General features: G+C 35.6%; 1 protein-coding gene across 17 annotated transcripts; it reads right to left on the bottom strand.

Annotated features, from left to right (window-relative positions):
- Window positions 1-617: 617 nt before the first annotated feature.
- TERB1 (telomere repeat binding bouquet formation protein 1) lies at window positions 618-21,089 on the bottom strand. 17 transcript variants are annotated; one of them, XM_054198316.1, is made up of 21 exons: window positions 21,016-21,089; window positions 18,384-18,442; window positions 17,325-17,435; window positions 17,017-17,145; window positions 16,411-16,542; window positions 15,907-15,967; window positions 15,698-15,813; window positions 15,464-15,586; window positions 14,773-14,925; window positions 13,496-13,627; window positions 11,956-12,081; window positions 10,832-10,989; window positions 9,516-9,871; window positions 8,021-8,082; window positions 6,907-6,999; window positions 5,404-5,574; window positions 4,840-4,917; window positions 3,603-3,716; window positions 3,086-3,198; window positions 2,327-2,539; window positions 618-1,765 (listed from the first exon to the last, which is right to left on the bottom strand). In XM_054198316.1, the coding sequence occupies exons 2-21, from the start codon at window positions 18,415-18,417 to the stop codon at window positions 1,736-1,738; spliced, it is 2,505 nt and encodes an 834-aa protein (XP_054054291.1). In that variant the 5' UTR covers window positions 18,418-18,442; window positions 21,016-21,089; the 3' UTR covers window positions 618-1,735. The 17 variants fall into 17 exon arrangements, 15 of the variants coding, with proteins under 15 accessions (XP_054054291.1, XP_054054300.1, XP_054054294.1 ...); XM_054198325.1 differs by lacking the exon at window positions 21,016-21,089 and having other exon boundaries at window positions 2,327-2,380; window positions 18,384-21,006; XM_054198319.1 differs by lacking the exon at window positions 21,016-21,089 and having other exon boundaries at window positions 6,907-6,978; window positions 18,384-21,006.
- Window positions 21,090-21,122: the final 33 nt, after the last annotated feature.

The raw sequence follows: 21,122 nt of genomic DNA, 5'->3' as shown, positions 1-21,122 counted from the left end.
TTAAAGCCCTTCCAGTGCCACCCCCTGCCCTGGGCAGGGACACCTCCCACCAGACCAGGTTGCTCCAAGCCCCGTCCAGCCTGGCCTTGAACACCTCCAGGGATGGGGCAGCCACAGCTTCTCTGGGCAACCTGGGCCAGGGGCTCACCACCCTCACAGCAAAGAATTTCTCCCTAATATCTCATCTAAATCTCCCCTCGTCCAGATTGAAGCCATCACCCCTCCGTCCTACCACTACCTGCCCTTGTAGAAAGTCCCTCCCAGCTTTCCTGTAGACCCCCTTCCGATACTGGAAAACTGCTATAAGGTCTCCCCCGCACCTTCTCTTCTAAAATACATGTAGGGCAGATTAACAGGAATTGCTAATACACCTTCGGTCACGAGGTGACAGAGCAGCTTGGCCAGACCAGTTTTTGAGCCCTTGGGACAACACTGTGGAGGGTGAAGAGACCAAACCCCCCCTGTTGTGAATACTGCTCCTCGGTAGTCCTTCGGGTCAGGGTCTGCAAACACATACGTTGATATTTAACTACGCTGCTTTGAATAGCTCCATTCAAAGACATCTGTTACAGATGCTTTAATATTTTAATAATATAAAAAAACCAAAGTGCAAGAGCTGAAAATATTAGAAGACCTATTTATTATACCATTGGCATCATCTTTACTGCAAGTCTTTCAGGCTTTGGTTATCTTGCTTGGTTTTAACGCATTTAAGCTACATCATAGTGAAAGCCTAGCGCTAATTAGATAACTAAACTTTTTCCATAATAAATGAACTATCAATTAATTATTCCTTTATCAGAATAGATAAAAAGCACAAATGAAATACTGAAGCTACCACTGAAAAATCAAGTTACTAAGGCTTTCACTAAAGCTTTCTATAAAAACTGTGTAATTAGCAGAAACGGTGGTTCTGCTCACTTACTTGAATACACCCAAAAAAAGTCCAAGTGTAAGCAGAAGCCAGATTTCATCAGTGCCCACTTTCTGCTCAGTTCAGCACTGCGGTATTTTATGTAGGGCCAGAAATGTCACTCCAGTTGTTAATAGCAGTCAAGAAATACTGAGCTGAACCACACGCTACATCTTCTACCCAGAACTTCTGACATTTCCACAAGCTTTCTATCTTTATTTCTATTTATTTACTGTACCAACGTAAAATTACCTGCTATATATGCAGCAGTGTTTAACCATACATTTGGTACTTTCTGTCAGAGACACATTTTTCTGCACATACAGCACATTAAACCCACAACAAAATGTTTTACCTGCTTTAAACATTTCACTGATTAAGAGGAAACAAATTCAGACACAACATTAACACTTGCCAGTTTCTGACATAAAATACTCATTTTAGCAATATAGCCTTTTCTTACAAATGGTATAATGCAAACTATAAAAAGATTCAAACAGAAAGCCAAATTGCATGTTACATAAATCACATGTTCAAGAAGGTTAAATTAAAAAAAAACAAACATAAATTTTACTGATAAAAGATTTTGTTAGCTTTGTTAGCATTATGTAAAAAAAAACAACAACAAACCAACTTATCAAATTACATGTAATTTAAGTTTACAAAGCTTAACAACTCTGTCAGTGAATGTTATCAGTGAGAAACATGAGTCCAAGCCAATCTAAATTCTCTCAGGGCTCTTATTGTTGTGACAATACCTCACTGTTAATAACTCTGTTCTTTAGCATTTTGCAACAAAATCCAAAACACCCTTGAAAGATGTTATTGATGATCTTTGGTTTTTTCTTGCCTCTATAAAATGGAGATAAAAAAGAGAATATCAAGGCAAATGTTGACACAAAACACTGCACAACTTTAGAATAAACGTTTCAGTAGACCAAGGCTTCTCACTAAACGATCCCACCACTATCCAAGGCGCAGCAGAAATGCCTGGAGAGCATCCCTGGGTAAGGGGTGCACGTACCCAGCATGGTGCAAATGGCCAGAGACTGTCACAAACCATCATCGGAAGAGACTGGACAGAGAAAATACCAACTTCCTAATAAACACAGCGATTCATTTCGAGTCCCTAACTGAAATTCTCTAGATCCTGTCTGGTGGCACTGGAAGGCTGAAAGGCTCTGCAATATTTTCCCAGTTCAATTCTCTCTCTCCAGGCACGAGCCCTGACTGAGCCATGTCAGAGACCGTTCTAACACCTGGCGTGCACAGCACGGAACCAACACAAAGCACAGGCCCAGGGGCTGCAAATTGTGACAGCCTGGCCTTGTTTTTTGCAAGTCAATTCAGGGTCAAAAGCTGAAAACTGAGCTTACAACATATATTAGTAGTAGAAAATTAAATTATGCTTACTTGCAACTGTAACCTGTAGTATTTCTTGGAAAGATCAACACTTGTCCGTCCTTTCTGAAATGGATAAGACCACAAAATTAAACTCCAGTGATTACCCATTTTTTTTACTCCATTCAAAAGACAGTTAATTTCTTCAGTCGTGAAATCTTTTCGGGTTCTTCTTCTCTTGGTTACAGTTCTTGTCCTTGTGTCCAGCGAACATATTTCATTGTTCTGAAAATATTTATTTTAATGGAATTAAAAGTTATGTCAATTTACATGCTATTTCACATTTGGAAGTAACACATTATTACTGACAATACAATCTTAAGTACTTCTGTAGAAATGATCACTTTGTCAAGGTAACAATGGTTCTTCAAGATTTCTTCACTGTTACCCTCTTACTGAAATACAGTATTTTTCCGTAACCATCACCTTAATTTCTGTCATGCCTACATAGCTGATACCTTTGGTATGTATGTTTATTCCTTTAGGTTTCTGTTATTTCTACACTACGCAAATTTTCATCAGTGCAGGAAAAAACATACCTCCATACCCGTTATCCAGAAAGGACAGTCAGTTGGAAAAGGCTTAACTCATTTCAGGGCTAAATCAGTTATGACTAGAGTAGAATCAACATAGAGGAGTATCTCTTTAATAAGGTTCACTTTGCTACTGACCTCCTGTTAAAGGCGACTTAAAAACAAATTACGCAGTTCATAGTGATTTTATGTGGACATCTATAAATGTGAGTGTATGATTACGCTTTGCATAACTAACCTCATCTTTGTCAAGTGAATATATGCAATTTTCTTTTAAGCGCCGACATTGCTGGTTGCACATTTCTTTGATTCTCTGTCTCTTCAGGTTAGCATCTTGGGTTTTTTGGAAAGCTATGAAATTGTGAACAAGGCCACCTCTTAGTTACTTTAACTGAATTCTACTGTAAAACTGAATATAATGTTGTAAAGGAGCACTTCTCATGAACTTGAATATGTTATATTAGTAATATATAAATATATTATTAGTGCTATCTAATTTTCGTTAGATCTTTTCCTCATCATTGACATTAACACATAAGGATTATGTATGCATTGGAAGCAACTAGCAAATAATAGGAATTAACTCAAACATCACTAATACTATGATTGAAGGCACAAGAACACATCTATTTAAATTCTTAGCCATTTGTCTCCAATAGCAAGCACAGGTGCTTTTTCTCAGAGCCCTGACTAAAATGCAAAACTTGATCTTTAATTTATGCCTATTAAAGAATTAACTTTCCAGTAATACTCACACTTTTCATATGTAGGTATCAAATTATAGTCGTCAGTTAACCTAGTATTTTTACTATGTGCATCTCTATTTGAAGTATCAGATTTGTTTTTTCTAATTGGAGTCAAAAGAATACCTTAAAAAAAAAACCAAACAATAAAACATTACGCATCTTTCTTAAAAAAAAAAACAAACCCCAAACACAAAACACAGTTAATGTTTTAGGAATTAAAATTTAAGAGAGAACCATCTTTTGAGTCATACTACAATCTGGTCTTGTAAGAATGACTGGAAAATTCAGTTTACTTCAGAAAATGTTTACTTGCTAAAGGTAACATGTTAGTGTAATGGGGTTTTGAGATGGAATAAAGTTTGGTGATTTTTTTTAAATTTTAGACAACCTCAATGGCTATCATCATAGACAAATTAATTTCTTAATCTGAAGGGGGAAAAGTTTTTTTTTAAATAATTTTAAAACATAAAATCAATCTACTACTTTTTCCAGAAATTAATTAAATAGAATAATGATGTAAACAAGGTTTTTCAAAATAGGAGACTAAAAATAAATTCCTGATGGGTGGGCTGGTTTTTTAAAAGAGAATATTTTTAAAAGTAATGTTTTAGAATTTAAGTATTGATTTATTAAGCTGCTTCAGCCTACTTTAAACAACACCTTGTAATACAGGACTGGTAAACAGATCTCCTGTACTTAATTTTTTGAGAGGTTGTTTTCAGTTACTTGCTCTAGTATTGTTGTATACATTAAGGTTTACCATTTTAGCTGTTGGGCACACAGAGACCTGAATCCTTAGCAGAGCTCCAAACAAAATAGAAGCAGGTAAATAGGATAACATAGCTGTAACTGTGTAATAGAGTGAAGCTGAATCCAGTCACAGGCAACTCTACTGTGTTCTGATCCTGAGCGTACCTCTCCATTTCAAAAACTAATGCCACAAAACTGAAAAATAGCAGATGGCATGGAAGTAACCCTGACGGAATTCAAAGAAGTATCTACAAAGCAAGTGCCAAATAACTTCATTGTGAACTAACATGCATAACACAATTTCATGATTACAGAATATGCATTTTCTGTCCTATTAATATACAGATTTTTCACAGAATCCACAGAAAAAGAAAAAAAAAAAAACAAAAACAAAAAAACATAATGCCCTATCCACAGCCTCCCATGGTAAAGTCTTGCAAAAGAATTACTTTGACAGTAAGGGCTTTTTGCATTGGTTTCCAAACCAAGCCCTTACTTTGGAAACTATCCTTTTTGCTCCTAAAAGTTATTTCTGTATGCCGTCTTTCTTTCTTCACTGGGGTCAGCAGTATTTCTGGAAAATATAAGATGGACACCAGTACAAATGCCAGTAAGTAATAACTTTAATTTTCAAAATGCCTCCTTTAAACAAGAAAAAAATATAGGATGCACTTCTAATTCATTAAGAATTATAAGCCTCTTACACACGTAAGTATATAATACTAGAATGAAATTACCTTGTTATGATGTCATACATCCATTCACACTTATTTCAGCTTGATATATTCCCTTCTATTAGTATGTGACTAACTTTGGCAAACAGGACAGAGTCTCATCAAAGCCTACAACGAGGATATATCACTACTGCCAAGAAATACATAAGATCCTCAAAAGAAAAGGGGCTAGTTCTGATCTCACTTAGTACAATCCACTGGTAAATCAAATGAAATGAGTGAGTTTACAAGAGCAGGACAATAAAAATCAGACCAAAAAAAAGGTTCAGATTTTAAATATGAATTAAAACAATAGTTAAAACTACTAAAAAAAAAATCATAATTACTCTCATAAATTGCATATCTATTGTTGTTACAAACAGCTGATTTGCGAAGTTCCTTTTTATATCTTTCTTCAGCTTCCAGAATGACTTTATGACGGTCACACTGGTATGGACAACTTTGCAACATCTTGGTAAAGGTTTTACTGTTGAAGGACAGTCCTCCAGCTGTACAACCTGGAAAAAAAAGTAGGATATTGTAGAAACAGGAAACACAAATGCTACAGAAGGCATCACAAAGTCCAGTGTTTTATTTTGCTCATTATGATCAACAGTTTGACCTCCGGTTTTCCATATACACATGTCAAAAGAGGTTACACTTTATGTATCTTGTTGAAAATACTTCTTGTTTTGTACTTGTTCTCTTAAAAAAAAAAAAGTGTTTCCAATATGACCTATGGGACAAAGTTATGCTGCACTTCAACTCCAGAAGTACTAAATGAAGCATGGATCCTCTACAGAAGTAAAAGTATTAGTGGGACGGGAAGAAAGGGGCCTCAGTTCCCTTTGCACATTTATCCAGGGGCCAAAACATACAAGTAACTGTTACAACACAGGGAAAGTCTTCGCTATACTTTGAGACTTTCCCTGTGTTCTAACAGTTATTTGTATTAACCTGAACAAATGGTAAATCTAACTTAGGTATGAATTTCCTCACAGGAAGCCTTCCTGTTCGTTTTTGAGGACATTCCTAGGGTAATTTATGGCTTAGTTATTCTTGGATGTTCTCACAGTTTAAGTCAGCTGAAGGAGAAGCTCTGCACTGTGAGGAATTATAAGAAGGGCACTGGTACATATCTGCAATATTCTAGCCTAAGATAAAGCAGTGTTAAAGCTCAGATTGAATTTAGTTGGAGAACTAAATGATGCCTAAACAATGCTCAAAGGTGGGTTATGGGCACGTTTTTTTCTTTCCCTTTTTTTTTTTTTTAATAAAGAGACACAGGCTTAATTAGAAAATACACTTACAAATCCTGAGTACCAGCAGCATTCTTGTAACTTACTGATAGACCATATTCAGGAAGTAGAAGAGGGGATAACTGAGGGCTGCAGTCATGGATTTCTATAAAACTGCCTGCCTGTACTGAATAGCAGCAAGACAGAGAAAACAGAAGGGCTGCAGTATAGTTAGGAAGCTTAGCAGGGGAATACACGAGGGAACTGAGCAGGGCTACATTGTTTTCCTCCCTCATTCCAATCAGAGGAAGGAGGAAAACATCCACTCTTAAGTATTCGTGTAAGTAGTGTGTCATCTTTTAAGCTGTTGTATATTCTGTTTGTTAGGAAACCCACATTAAGATACATAAACTGAAATTGGAATATGTAAGCTTTATTTCAGTATTTATGTTTTATTTTAGGGGTGGAAAAAGGAAAGGAAGCAGTTAAGAATTACATGGTAATCAAATAGAACTGTTAAAATTTCTGTAACGTCAGTTCACTTACTGCATTGCTGACTTTTAAGGCTTCTTTTATGGACTCAGGAAAGAAAGACCTAAGGATAATATTTACCTATACACCTTAAATCTGCCATTTTATGGGATGCAGACGTAGCTGAAGTACTTTTTTCTTCCCTGGTTATATCTGAGTAGAATAAATGTTGATCTAAATTAGGAAGGAAAAAAATCCACTAAGAAAATGCAACCTATCCTTTGCGGTGGTAATCATGCATCAGCATACCTATATTCAATTGCATTTTCTATTTGCAGATTATTAAAGTTTAATTTACATAACAGTAGAAAATCCAAATGAAATTTCTGAAGTTAAATGGATCACATTTACATTTTTGTAAATCCAGAATAATTACATTTAAGTCAGTGCTTTTTCATCCCTCTCCCAAAGCGTATTACTTCAACTTGAACACAGCAAAATAACCCTGTAAACTTACATTGGTTAATTAAGCCCTATAAATTTTATTTCTATTTGGAATCAGCTGTTGAAAAATGTGATGTATCGGAATACTACTTATTCTCCATTTAAATAGGTATAACCTGGAGATCAGCTTGGTCACCTGTAAAGCTACCATTCTGTGAAATATGAATCTAATGAATAATTATAAATTTTATAAATTAACAGGAAACTAAATTATGAATAATGATTTGGTTGAACAGATCCCAATTCTGAAATAAATATATCAGACTAAGATGATCAAGTCAGATCTAAAAAACATTTATCTTAAGCACACATTCAACGTGTAGGAACAGATTCAGGCAGAAGTCACTCTCACAGGTAGGTTCTATCCCCAACCTTACAAGTACAGAATAAAAGCAGCATCCTTCTGCATTTTCTATTAATGGCCTTCATTGTTCAGTACGGATTGCATTCAGACTAAACTTAAAATATTTATCTGTGACACATTAATTTGAATCGTTAAAATCAATTAAAAAAGAGATAGATAAAATATGTATTAGAAGAAAAGCAGAATAAATATTCTCCTGGTAAATAATGTATACAATATAAAATTCCAAAACTATGCAAACAGTTAAAGGATATTACACATAATGCACTCTGTCATCTAATAATATATAACGTCTGATAAAAAGTAGTGATAGAAGTGCACAAAACTAGTTAAAATGTCATTAAGAAAAAAATTGTTTAAGAAAGGAATGTGTTTAACTCTTTGTACCTGATTTGCATGTCTGTTTCATATTTTTAACAATCTCTGCTGGTTGTTTAAATAAGTGTTCTCTGGGAAGATGAAAATGTGAACAAATTAAAAAAAAAGTAATTGAACTTCACAACATACGTTTACCTGTAAATTAATATACACATTCCAAAGGCAAAACAAAAAACACATTAAATATATAAAACTCTAAAAAATTGATTCTTATTATCCCAAGTTACTGGGACTGGAGTATCCAGCATATAATTATGGTATTAGAAATCTGTTACCAGAAACCTGTGATCAGCATTCCTTGCAGTGCTGTTCCACATGTCTGTTCCAGCATTTGGAATGCAGTGCTTTGAAGGGATGCTGCTTTCCAGAGTCATTTGCAATTCTGGTTCACATAAAGATTACTTAGTGCACATAAAACTTTCACAAAGTCTTCAAAATACTGTAGCCTTTACCAGATGTAGCAATTGCTCTAAAAAGGTCATTGATTTTCTTCTTTTCTTACACTGATTAACTTTTATGAAACCAACATGCTCGTATGATATGGTGATTGTGCATTTTTCAATGTCATTGACAACCTCTGAATGCTGCAGGAGCAAGGACCATAATCCAGAGTTATCCTTGGGTAACACAAATACATATGCAAGGAGATACCTTTTCCCCCCCACAAAAAAAATTAATTTTTTAATAGTTTGTGCTTCAGAGGTCAGAACAACAAATAAAGGTGTGTGAAATTATGCTGATCAATAGGAAAGGAAAATTTACCTGAATGTACCACGGAAAATATCCTAGGCTCTTGACAATTTCTGTGATAGTTGCAAAGTTACAATATAATGCAGGCAAGGAAACTGCATAGGAGCAGCGTCCAGCCAGCCACACAACCACATAAAAAAAAAATCACAATAAAAATGTAGAACTCAAAAAAAGTATTAAAAAAAAAAAGAGAATTCATACTCTCTCATTGCCCGTCTTGCGGGATATTCCGGCTATAAATTGAAGACAATGCAGTCTGTGTTTATGCTTGCACATTGCCTATAATTAATTGTACGCACTCCAATTTCAAATTTTGCAGAGCGGTTCTGTAACTGCAATTTTCCTAGTAAGCGCATACTACAGCAGTCTTTGTGGTCTCATCCAAACCAATGGGTCAAATCTTTATCTACTGAGTCAGTGAGAATTTTGAGGCAAAAACTATGGATGCTTTTTCATCACTATGTTGAAGGTATTAGATCATGGCCTGTAACAGGCTCTGTACAATCTGTCAGAAGCCTGCCATTCAGAGAAAAAGATCAGAAGCTTTTATTACTACAATGTCTATGATCTTTGATCTGTGACGTCAAAAACGCTTCCACAGAATATTCTCTTTGGTGAGCCACCGAAAGGCTACCTCTTTTCACTAGGAGAAAAAGGCATGGATAGTAACAGATAATTTCAAAAGCTGACATTCAATTTGGAAATTACTAAAGAAAAGCAACTTAGTATTTCTGCTTAGGTGTAAGATACTTACCTTACTTGAAGAACAGACTGATTTTGTACACAAGTAGTTTTTTTGTTTATACTGTGACTTTGAAATACACTGTCTGTTCGCAGTTCATTGACTGAACATAGAATATTACTCTGTTCACTTTGTCTAGTATTCACTGGATTCATAGCGTTCACGATTTCATTTTTCAGTGGAGAAGAATTTACAGATGGAGGAAGAACCTGATCATCTGACATAGAGGTCAACTGTGGACAATGTACTTTTTTATGTGTTCTTTCTATGTAAGTTTTTGGATCAGCAGGATTCGCTTCATGGTATTTTGATGCTTCAATGTTGTCTTCTGAAGATCTGTCTACAAATACTCTTCCTTGCACGCTTTCCTGAATTGAAAAATACTAGTTAGCGACTATGTAAGTGCTATAAAAATATTAAATAAATTTAGTAACAAGATTAACTGGGATAGACCAGTCTAACTCTGAAGGCAAAGTAAATTCCAGGTAAGTTTCAAAAACCCCAGACTGAATTGAGAGCCAACAAGACAGTCGTGTTGCTGGAGGTGTTGAAGGGGTGGTTATTAAGTAATAGTTCCAGGCTGAAGCAATAGATTTGCTACTAATAGAATCATTTAGATTGGAAAAGACCTTTAAGATCATTGAGCCCAACTGTTAACCGCACTGCCAAGTCCACCACTAAACCACCTCCCTCAGCACCACATCTACATGTCTTTTAAATACCTACAGGGATGGTGACTCCACCACTTCCCTGGGAAGCCTGTTCCAATGTTTGATAACCCTTTACAAGGCACTTCTAGAAATTAAAAGATTTAATTAACTTACGATCCAGCTAAATAACTCAAAATTGCCGTTCCACACCCAGAGATACCAAGTAGCTATACAGCACAAGGAAAATATGAAACAACTTCTTTTCAGTTTATGTTCACATTCTCCATTATCATCTATCCTATCACAGCTGTACAATCATGGGCATTTCATGCATGCAAATAGTAAAATTATAGGTTAAAATGATCAGCAATTAAAAATAAATCCAACTCTTGTTTCTCCAACCTAGCTGATCTCAATTTTGTAGAAAATCTGTTTTTATAATAAACTAAAATGCTTCATAAAAATACAGATGCCTGCATTCTCTGATTGTCCCCCATACTTCTAACTTCGATGACTTACAGTAATGGTAAAAGTTGCAGGTTGTAGTTTCACATACATCCAATGTTCTCCCTACTTTTTGAGCTCATACTGAAATTATCTTAAGGGTTTACTTTCTATTTCTCTCTAAATTCTGGAAAGATTTGCTTAGTTTTATCCTACTTTGGTAAATAGGCCAACCTCATCATGTTCTTTTTCAATCAAGTTTATTCTGTGTAAAATTTCTTTTGCTTTCTTCCAGTAGTCTTGTAGACTTCTTTTTCTGACTTGTGTGTCCAACTCTTCTGCATTGTTCGTGTTTAATGAGTTACCATTTATTTTCAGGGACAATTGTTCAGCTTTATAAAATATAAAACAGTATTAATATTCCAAATTTTAATCAATGAACACCGTGATAAGTATTTATTATATTTTAGTATGCTGAGGGACAGCCCCAATAATTTAATGCAAAATATAACCTCTGAATAATACTCGTTATATACTTAATTTAAATTTACACATTAAATGTTAACACACTTAAAAACTGCAGTTACAAGAGGTGAGCTTGCAATTATAGTTAGTATAAACTTTCTACACTATAATGCTGTGCTCTAAAAAATGACTTTGTGGACTTAATCCTAAATCTGTAGGTCCATTACCACTACAGGTCTCTGTTTTTTTAAAAAAACAACTCCATAATCACCACAACCCTCAATGTTAAACAAAACTCTTATGTTTTCAGTACAAAAATGTAGATATATGCTTTTTTACTAAGTAATAATTGCATAATACCTTCCATGCTTTAGAGATTAAAGGATGAGGTGTCTTTGTTTCATTAGTAGTATTATACAGTTAATTAAAAAAAACTTAAACAGGATACTTCAAAATACACTCTACTTAAAAAATAAAGATTTTTTAATATTGCAAAATAATTGTAGTCATGGTGATTTTGGCCTTGATTATTGATTCATTTAGTCTCCATATACAATGGTACTGAGGAATAGAGTACCAATTGCATGTTAAATAACAGTGTTAATATTTTGCACATAATTTATAGATGGGAAAGCTTTTAAGAACTGTCCCTACATATATAGGTTTCACAAATGCATTATTGCAACATTGCTGGAATTTTTACTTTTCTTTTCTCTGCGCAAATGCCATAATCAGTCCACAGTGGCAAATACACAACTTTTCTGCAGAAAATAAACATCTCTTGGAGAACACAGAATTACAAAGCTGCTGAAGTTAAAATCACTTAGAAAATCAACAGAACTTAAAGGTGGAAATAATCTCTGTAATTTTTAAAGCAATAACAGCAAGCTTACTCATTTGTTTGCAGTTTTGCAGCACAAAAGTAGCAGCTTTAATTAGTTCTTCATCCTGAGACTCAGTTAATACCTGAATCATAAGTGGAAGACCATTGTTCTGGAGCAGTTCACACTGGTTTTCTTCTAAAGTAGGACATTGTAAAGGAAAACAGATTGGTTTCAGCCTCATACACACTTAATCTTACAGTAGTTTTAGAAACTAATGCTAGTAATTTTCAAGGAAATTCTGAAAAAGAGAATTTCATTATGGATGCAAGCATGCTGTAACGACCTACTACCCGGATTGTAGAAGCACTTTAGATCACACAGGGTGATTTGACCATAGCTCAAAGTTCTTGTAAGAAAACTGAAGGAGGCCTAAAACAGATTACATGACAGAGATCCAAACTAATTTAACTGTCACCTAAAATATTTGAATTGTGGCCTCTGTATTTCTTTTCCTCTCGTATATACTCCTAAAGCATATATGCTACATTCATGTAAGCCTTGAGATGCAGAAATATCAAAAGCTTAAAGTTCATAATTAGCAGAACTCTAATAAAATTAGTAGTTTAATCCTGGTCTAGCTAATCTGTTCCTCCTCATTAACTAAGTAATTAGCTAGATTTTTTTACTGTGATCTCATCTGCAGTATGTATTCATAAAACCAGCAACTTTCTAAAAATAGTTCTTTATTGTCCAAACTTGATAGAACAAAGGAATCGACGAAAGATGAAATTGGATTATTTTGTCAGTGTTGACGTTTTAAGAGAAACTTTTATTCTTTTGGTTTAATCCTATTTCTGTTTGAAAGACATTTTCCATTAAGCTTTGTTTCCATTAACCGATCATGAAAAACTGCCTTTTAAAATATCAGATTTATGACGTACTGAGCTAATTATTGAACTTGTTATTTAGACAATGATAATCAATCAGGATTTTTGAACATAATCCCTTTTTCTTGCGTTTCTGAACATACATGGAAAGAACAGTAGTATAAATAAACGATTATCAGTATCTCACAACTTCCCGTTCTGTTTCTACCACAAAACTACCGACTACCATGAAATACCAACTTAAGTGTTATATTTTCACCAGATCTGCTTGGGAAAGCCCTGAGGAGCCTGGCAAAAACATTTTAGGGTTACCTACTGCTTATGTTACTTCAAAAACAATACTGTTCTATAGCTTTAAAAAAAATTAATAGCTTTGTAAACAGTGGACAGAAGCTGTATATATCAAGGGCCATTAAAACAGAGCTCATAAAGACTTATTTGGTATGTATGTATTGCAGTTTTCAGGTCTGGATGAATTTTACCCTGTGATACCTAAGCCCAGGTTCTTGCATAATAGTCTGCTTTTTCTAAGTTCTTAAAGATACTGTCTGCTAACAGATTTTAAAATTTAAAGGTGGAACATTATAGCAAACATTTTTAATGAATATTAATATTACATTATTTTACAGAACTATCCCTCCTGTTCCAGTCCTGATGAAATGACACCATTGAAGTAGCGTATGAGAATTTAGTAGAAACCGACAAAAAGAAAAAAATCTTACCACAAACTTCAGTACAGTGTCCAATTGTTAGAATAATACTAATTTTTTCTCCTGTATCCAGAGTGTCATTGGACAGCAGCTTCAGTAGCTCTGACACAGTGTGATACTTGGTCAACACTACACCCATGGCAGCTAATAAGTTAAAAATAATTTGAAGAAAAATAAACTAGATAGTAAGTATACAGGCATCATCGAAGTAGAAAATGCTGTTTTTCAAGGGAACTCTACACACCTCTAAAACCCTTGGGCCCACAGAGTCCTCCTCTTCTCTCTTTTTCATTTTAACACTTCAAATTACCACATTCCTCCTGGTGCAGTAATTCTGCCCACGCTGGTCCCCATATACAATGCTGCCCTATCTCCCAGATTGGGCTGTATAGAGATGTGGCAGAACATCTGATAAACAAGGGCTTTGCAATGAGCAAGTTTTGTAGACCTCTGCAGAGTTTCTCCACATCCTTTCTCAGCTCCAGAATTGAGCAAGAAAGAGTACAATAAGGTTTGACACATAGACTATCTGCCACAAAAAGAGCTAACAATGTTTCTGGTAGAGGGCAACCTCTTCCTAAAACTGGGAACGCCACTGCTAGTACATACATGCTGACACCTAATCCTGTCACATACCAACTGCTTTCAAACTAGCCTCAAATCTAGTGCAGGTATATGGTTTTAAATTTTTTTGAACCTCTGTTAGCAAGCACTTATGGCAGAAGTATCAAATATAATAATCATGGCCAACAACACAGATTCATCAGGCTCACAGGTTTCTCAAAATCTCAAACAGAAGACAGAAGGATCTCATTAGGATAGCACTATCCAGACAGTAAATGAGAGTAAAGATGTGTTATGCAGGCATACCACATTTGTCCAGCTCCACACCAGAGTTACTAAAGCCTCTTAAAGCTTACAAAGCTTATTAGCGTAGGCACAGGCCTACAGAAACACAGCTCTAACTCCTGGACCCAAGATGACTGCCACGCTCAGTTCTCGGCTTTACTTACACAAAACTAGCTCTAGGATCTCATTTTTATTTTCAGTATAGTTTAAATTTCACTATGTTTATTTTAGCAACAATGGGAAGGTAGTCCACCTCAGATGAACTGAAACACTCCCCATATACACATTTGAATTTTAAAAAGTCTGCTATATCAGCTGGGATGTATATAACTTAATTGCTTTTTAGCATCCATGCATACATTTTTCTACCAAAACTAGACTTTAAAAATTGCATTTTAAAATTACCATATATAAAAAATGGTAGCGATCTTTTCACTCACAATCATTAGCAATGCAGGCATCCAGAGTCTTTGTTACTACTACTGCAAGTTTTGTGCTTGAGTGACTCATACAGGAATCATGCATAAGCTTGATGAGAACTTTAGCTAATGTATCCAATCCTCCAACAGAAACAAAATATTTCTGCACATATGCTTAGGGAAAAAAAGAAAAAAACGTGTCTTAAGTAATACAAGCTGCAAATTGTTTGAGCATTTTATCAGTTAGGCTCATCACAATTTTTCTGTCCATGTATTAATCATTACATTTCCACCCATACAGCAGAAGTTGGATATATATTAATCTTCAGAAATGTAGTAATTGTCTTATAAAATCGTTACAGGAAACATGTGGCCCTAATACATGCATACAAATGGCAAACATTATATCCAAGTTCTAACCAAATCGTTGTTTTCAGAGATGTAATAATGACTTTTATCTGTAAAATACTGTTAATCAAAACAGCTTCCAAATTTTTTACTGAACTTACTAAATGTAGCCAGTTGGTGGCTGTTTGTGAACTTAAGCCCAATGCAGTGTAAATAAAGATGGTGGAACAGAGTTTTCAGAGAGAAAGTTGGAAAAACAGCAAATGCATTTGTAGAGATTGACAAAAAGAAATCAAATATTTAACTATCAAATTGAACTTACTTTTACAAAAGAAAAACTATTTAAAGCTTGAGCTGCACTTACAGTTATTTGCAACTGTGAGACCAACAAATGAACAAATAGGACGAACTATCTCAGGCTCTGTGCAACTTTCAAGCCACTCTTTGGCATATGGAAAAACTGAACAGCAAATGTTTTGATTATCTTCTGGAAAAATAAAAACAACCCCAAATCAAAATGTAATATGAAATTTCAGTTGAACAGTGAAAATGAAAACAAGCGTCACTTTTTTCACACAATTTTAAAAGCAACACTTACCATTCTGAGGGTTGTTAACGCAGGCACAGAGAGTACTACAGACCGAAGACCACAGCTGATAGCACTGATTGGCATTTTCATCTGACAGATTCATCTTGGATGCCGAAAGAGTTGTTCTGTTTAGAACAAAGCAAACAAGTCCCAAATAGTCAAGCAAACGTAAGTCCTAAATAGCCTATCATTTTTCTGTTTGAATTGCAACTGTTTACCTGAATAACTGTAGAAGAAGACCGATGCAGCCGGTATCTCTGACATAGGTTTGCCCACTTTCTAAAAAAGAACGCATACAAGATTCCAAAGACACATGCAACTTGAGACAAAATCTTAATGTCAAGTTTAATTTACATATTTACGTTCTATTTCCATTTCCTAAGCATATATCTCCCCCAAAAGCAAATACCAAATCACACCAACACATTTGCAACAATGTTCCATTTCTTTCTATGTCTATTTTTTTCTATACGTTGTCAGAAACTACTGGTTTGCATTATTTTTCTTTTTTAACTATAATTTCATTTTTAGAACTAAACCACTTTCTGCTACTTAAGGAAATCCAATGAACGATGACCTACTTAGCCAATTCAGGTTCAGTTACATGCAACCATTCATCTTTATAAACTAACTTTACCAAAACATTACTTATTGAGTGTTCCAAATTTCTGTACTGCAGATTGGCAAATAAAATACAGTGGTGGAAAAAAACTCCAACTTACTATTATTTGAAATCAGTACTAAGATGACATAAACAGACATTCTTTTCAAGTTCACACCAGAATCCTTATTAATTAAAAATAAAATGAGGTCTTCAAACAGTGCAGAAGTACACAAAGTTTGTTGACAATAAACTGAAACCAGAAGATAAAAACCATTAATTCCTAAAGCAAGCCATTCGTAATCCTAAATTATTTTTATAATACAGTAACTAGAGTCTCAGTTGTGTCCAGTATGTGGTGAGCAGAGGCAAAACAGGACTAATTAACTTGACTGAGGGCTTCCCCCTGTGGTCAGTTCTAAAGCAACCAGGACCTAGGCAAACTTTGGAACAACTGGAGAGTCACCACCTGCTGCTGAGGAACAGAAGTAGTACTGCTGTCTGGTATTATAAAGACATGCTGTCTACATCAATCCACAAGGTATTTCTCCAAATCTGGGGGTGGAAGTGAAACAATGGTACCTTTACTGCCCCTCACTAAAGCTGATGATAATCTAGTTAACTGATTTTTTTGAGGAAAAAAAATAATGGAGACAAAGCACAAGCAGAAGTAATAACATGGGATCATAACTCACTCAGAAATACAAATAATATTGCTTATTATTACCATTACTCTCTATTATAACTCCTAAGGTAAATAAAGCCGCTTCCTTTACTATGCAATGAACGCTTGACTTTGCAAGATCATTTATAAACATCAAACCACCAATTTCTCGAAAATATTCGCTTGCTTCACCTACAACAGAAAAAAAGAAAAGGTAAACTTTTGTTTCTCTGTAAAATGAAAACCTTCCAAGATTTTATAACTTCAAGCCTTATATCCTTTAGATAATTTTTTTTTATAGTGACAACCAGCTTCTTAACGTATATTGTGAACATAAAATTGTGTTGTTTCTAGGGAAAAATGCTTCTTACTGTTTTGTTGACAAATTGAGTAAATAGTGATCAAAGCCTCTTTCTGAGATACAGGGCAGTCCATCTGATATTTAAGGCATTCAAGCAGTAAGTTCAAATCTGTTTTCATATCTAAGAGCAAACACAAAAAACTTCATGTAAACTGTTGTCTTTTCTTTATATTAATCTATTTAGTATTACAATAAACCTGCCAAAAATGTAGTATGTATATGTATTTTAAGGAAAAAACAAAAAAACCAACCAGCAAGCAAAAATGGAGCTAACCAACTTCTATCCACCTACAAATAACAAACATGCTTAACCTAAAAATATTCCTCTCCATAGTTTCTTATTTGAGCATGATTTCCTTTGCTAAAGTAACAGTCCCCTTTTAATATTTCTGGCCTTTAATTACTAGTAACTGTTAGTAAATGTTTGTAAATTACCAAGTATTAAATTCACAATTGAAAGGTGCAATTTAAGTGAATAACACAGAACTATGAAAATATTCAGAGTGAAAATACAATTAAAACTCTACAGAGTGAATAGAGAAAAAATCCAACAAAGCAAAGCTTCCTATATAATATTTAGTTACTGAAGACTTAATTACTTACCACAGCAGCTAGAATCTTGAATCAGGTTGCTAGGTTAGTAAAAAAGCATTTTCTGGGCACCTACATACAACCCTAGGTAGGTAAACCACTTTGAAAATCTTGTTCTTAAGTCTCTTGGGTATAATAAAAATACATATTTCATAATTATTTGCAACAGTAACAGCAGATATTGTATATTTATACACTTGTAAAGTTTGGAGTTTCTTAAGTTAAAATACAATAAAACTGTGAGTAAATATTAGCAAAAAAAGGTGACACTGTGGTGTCATTTGAAAGTGTACTATTTGGTATACTATTTGAAAGTTTTCATTAGATTTGCCCTTTAGTTACTCAATACAGAAACCAAAAATTTGGGCAACAAGGAAAGAGAACATTTCCCCACCCCCATGACAGATCTATCACAGTCTACTAAAACTTTGTAAAATTGATGTAGATAATAAACGACAAATTACATTAGGAATCTTACCACACTGTTTTTTCTGCACCTTTTGAGTTTCCATTTTTGGTTGTATCCCTTTTCATGTTCTACGATGGCAAATAAAAAGTGTTTTTCTGTTTAGATTAGCAGCATAATATATGTAGTATAAATTAAGTGTTTTTTCTTAAAATACACTCAAATTTTCTGGTTCTACACTATAATCTGACACACACGGAGTTTAATATGCTCTTGCGTGGCAAAGATTTTCTTTGGAAGTACAGAATTTTATAGCAACACTGCATTTGTAACTACTGTTAGATAATTTTTAAATTGAAAGTTAGCATTTTCCATAAATCACGTGATTCAATGTTACTGTTGCGAGGCACGAAAAACATCCCTGTCATTAAAAATATACCTAGCTCTGTGTAATTTATCACAATAAATCTGATCCAATTTTCCTTACAATAGCTTGCCAACTTTGTCATCAACCAACAACTGGCAGAAAGACCACCAGGTAATGTTACGTAGAGGATCAAGTGTGTCTGACATCCACTGTAAAACATTCAGCCTCCTACTGCTACTCAGTAAGCAACTACACCATAACTACATTGCTTTATTGGTATTGATCAAAACCAAAGACAGTGAGCATGAACTGAAGCATTATACCTTAAACTAAGAATTTACTTTAGTTCACCAAAGAAATTATCACATTACATGAACCACGGAAACCAGGAAGACTCCTAGCATTGATGCTACATAAACCTAATGCACCGGCATCTGAGAGCTAGTTGAGGAGCTGTCAGAGTGAAATTCAAGGTTTGGAAGCAGAAAGATGGTCCCATACCCATGCCCCAAGTCCCAAACACAAAGAAAGGTTGATGCAAGCACCACAGTAACCTATTTCAATCTCTCAAAAATTATTAGCTCCAGGTAGAAACTTTAAATCAGTGATAAATCCAGCTTAATAATGGATTAGTTATCCTTCTCAAAGTAGAGCAAAGGCTCTGAGAAATATCACTGTCATCTTAATGAAGACAGACAGCCCTGCTTTCCATTTAGAGTTACCGATTGTCCCCATTTCTTTGCTGCTTCCATTAGTCCAAATGCTCCATATACATCCTTACAGTAGCATTGGTGAAGCGTGTGTTTTGAGAGGGAAAGTTTAAAAAGAGTTCCTCTTCCTAAGCCTAAGAGAAAACAAAAGCTACCTACGTATTCCTTAACAAAAGAAAGGCTGTAAAAAATGAGCTTACTTTGGAGCTAATTTCATTTCAGTAAAGTTTAATTAAATACACATTTATACAATTAAAGAGCCTTTAACGGAAGCAACGCAATTTTTTTAAACGCTATAGAAAGATATGTCTTGGCCTTAACTGGATCATTTTCTTTTGCAACATACAGAAGGTACACAAATTAATATTTATAAGCCAGTTGACATTAAAATGCGAATAGCTCAACTCTTGTTGTTGCATCACAGATGAAAACATAAGTAACAGGATTTGCTGCAACAGACTTCTGACAAACATTGCTTATAAAAGAAAACAGATTACCTCTTCCCCATCAGTTACGGAAAATAACCCAGTAACATCCCTTCAAACCTCAAAAAACACTCTTAAAAAAAGGAGCGATGTATTCATCTGTTTGTTCACCAGCGTTAGAGCCTAGGGCTTGAAGACAGGCAGACACAGGGGGTTAGCACAGGTTGTGGAGGCTGATGGGAACATCCCAGTCAGTCAGGGCTGGGTCTGATGGCCTTGCCCTGCGCAGCCACACTGGGCTAGAAACAGCCAGGTTTTTTTCTTTTTTAAAACCCAGCAGTCAAGTCCTGCACAGTGGAAGAAGTCTGGATTGTTGGTGTCCTACTGAAATCAATATTCACACAGCAGCTCAGGGTGCATCCGCTAACTTTTGAGGAACTCTGTTCAGTGTAACAGACCTTTGAAGCCTTCCAGTGCTATTTCAGCATTCACCCCATCCCTCCTCCCTCTCAGGTGAGCCACGTATGATTTGCAGCTCATTATCAAGCACCACTTTGAAGTCTTAACAAGTACTCCAGATCATCCCAAGTATAAAAATGAAAGAACGTATAAGATTTAAAAAAAAAAAAAAAGGGCCCAGCAAAAGCATTCTTCGTCCAGCTTTCAGGAGAGGTGGAGAATACCAGGAGGACGGGAAACAGGGCAGGGATTAGGTACCTGTTGAGCCGGCGGCGGCAGCGGTTCTGCTCACCCTCGCCGGCCTGAGGAGAGCCCTCAGCCGCGCGCCCTTCCCGCCCTTCGCCCCGCCCCGGCCCCTCAGGACGCGGCCGCCGCCCCGGGCCGCTACCTCAGGCACCGGCGGCGCTGCCGGCCTCCGCCTGGCCCGGCCCGGGGCAACCGCCGGGTGTACAGTGCCGCTAGCTTCCATACACTGCCTTTGGAAACTGCTGCAGGAAAAAGAACCTTTGACTAGACAAATAGAGACGAAAGAACCAAGCTTTCCAGCACACAACCCCTCTCCCTAATGTCCTTGAACTCAGTAAAAGGTATTACAGCTTTCCCTAGTGCTTCTGACAGTTGGATCCTCAGACCATCAACGTTTCACGAGTCCTCCCTGCCTCAATCTGAAGAGCAGCTTTTATGAAAAAAATAAATCCAGCTCTGCTGCAAACCAGGTAAGCCAATTTGTAAAAGCAACTTACCATGCCAAAGAACAGCTGCTGTTTTTTTCTTTGAAAGGCAAATCAGAAAAATCTACATTTAAAAAAGAATTTTCAGGATTTGGTATGATTTTATTTGTCCTCAGGGT

Source organism: Rissa tridactyla, chromosome 4 (genome assembly GCF_028500815.1).
Source record: "Rissa tridactyla isolate bRisTri1 chromosome 4, bRisTri1.patW.cur.20221130, whole genome shotgun sequence".
Lineage (NCBI taxonomy): Eukaryota > Metazoa > Chordata > Aves > Charadriiformes > Laridae > Rissa > Rissa tridactyla.
The sequence above is the reverse complement of the archived record's forward strand: the minus strand, read 5'-3'. Positions and strand labels throughout refer to the sequence as shown.

Excerpts from the sequence above, each read along its gene's own strand:
- TERB1 (XM_054198316.1), bottom strand. The coding sequence starts at position 18,417 with ATGGAAACTCAAAAGGTGCAGAAAAAACAGTGTG. Across the intron at positions 15,814-15,906 it reads CTTCTTCTACAGTTATTCAG|AACAACTCTTTCGGCATCCA; the intron begins GTAAACAGTTGC and ends TGTTCTAAACAG. Across the intron at positions 3,717-4,839 it reads CAAAAAGGATAGTTTCCAAA|GTATTCTTTTGACTCCAATT; the intron begins GTAAGGGCTTGG and ends TTTTTTTTTAAG.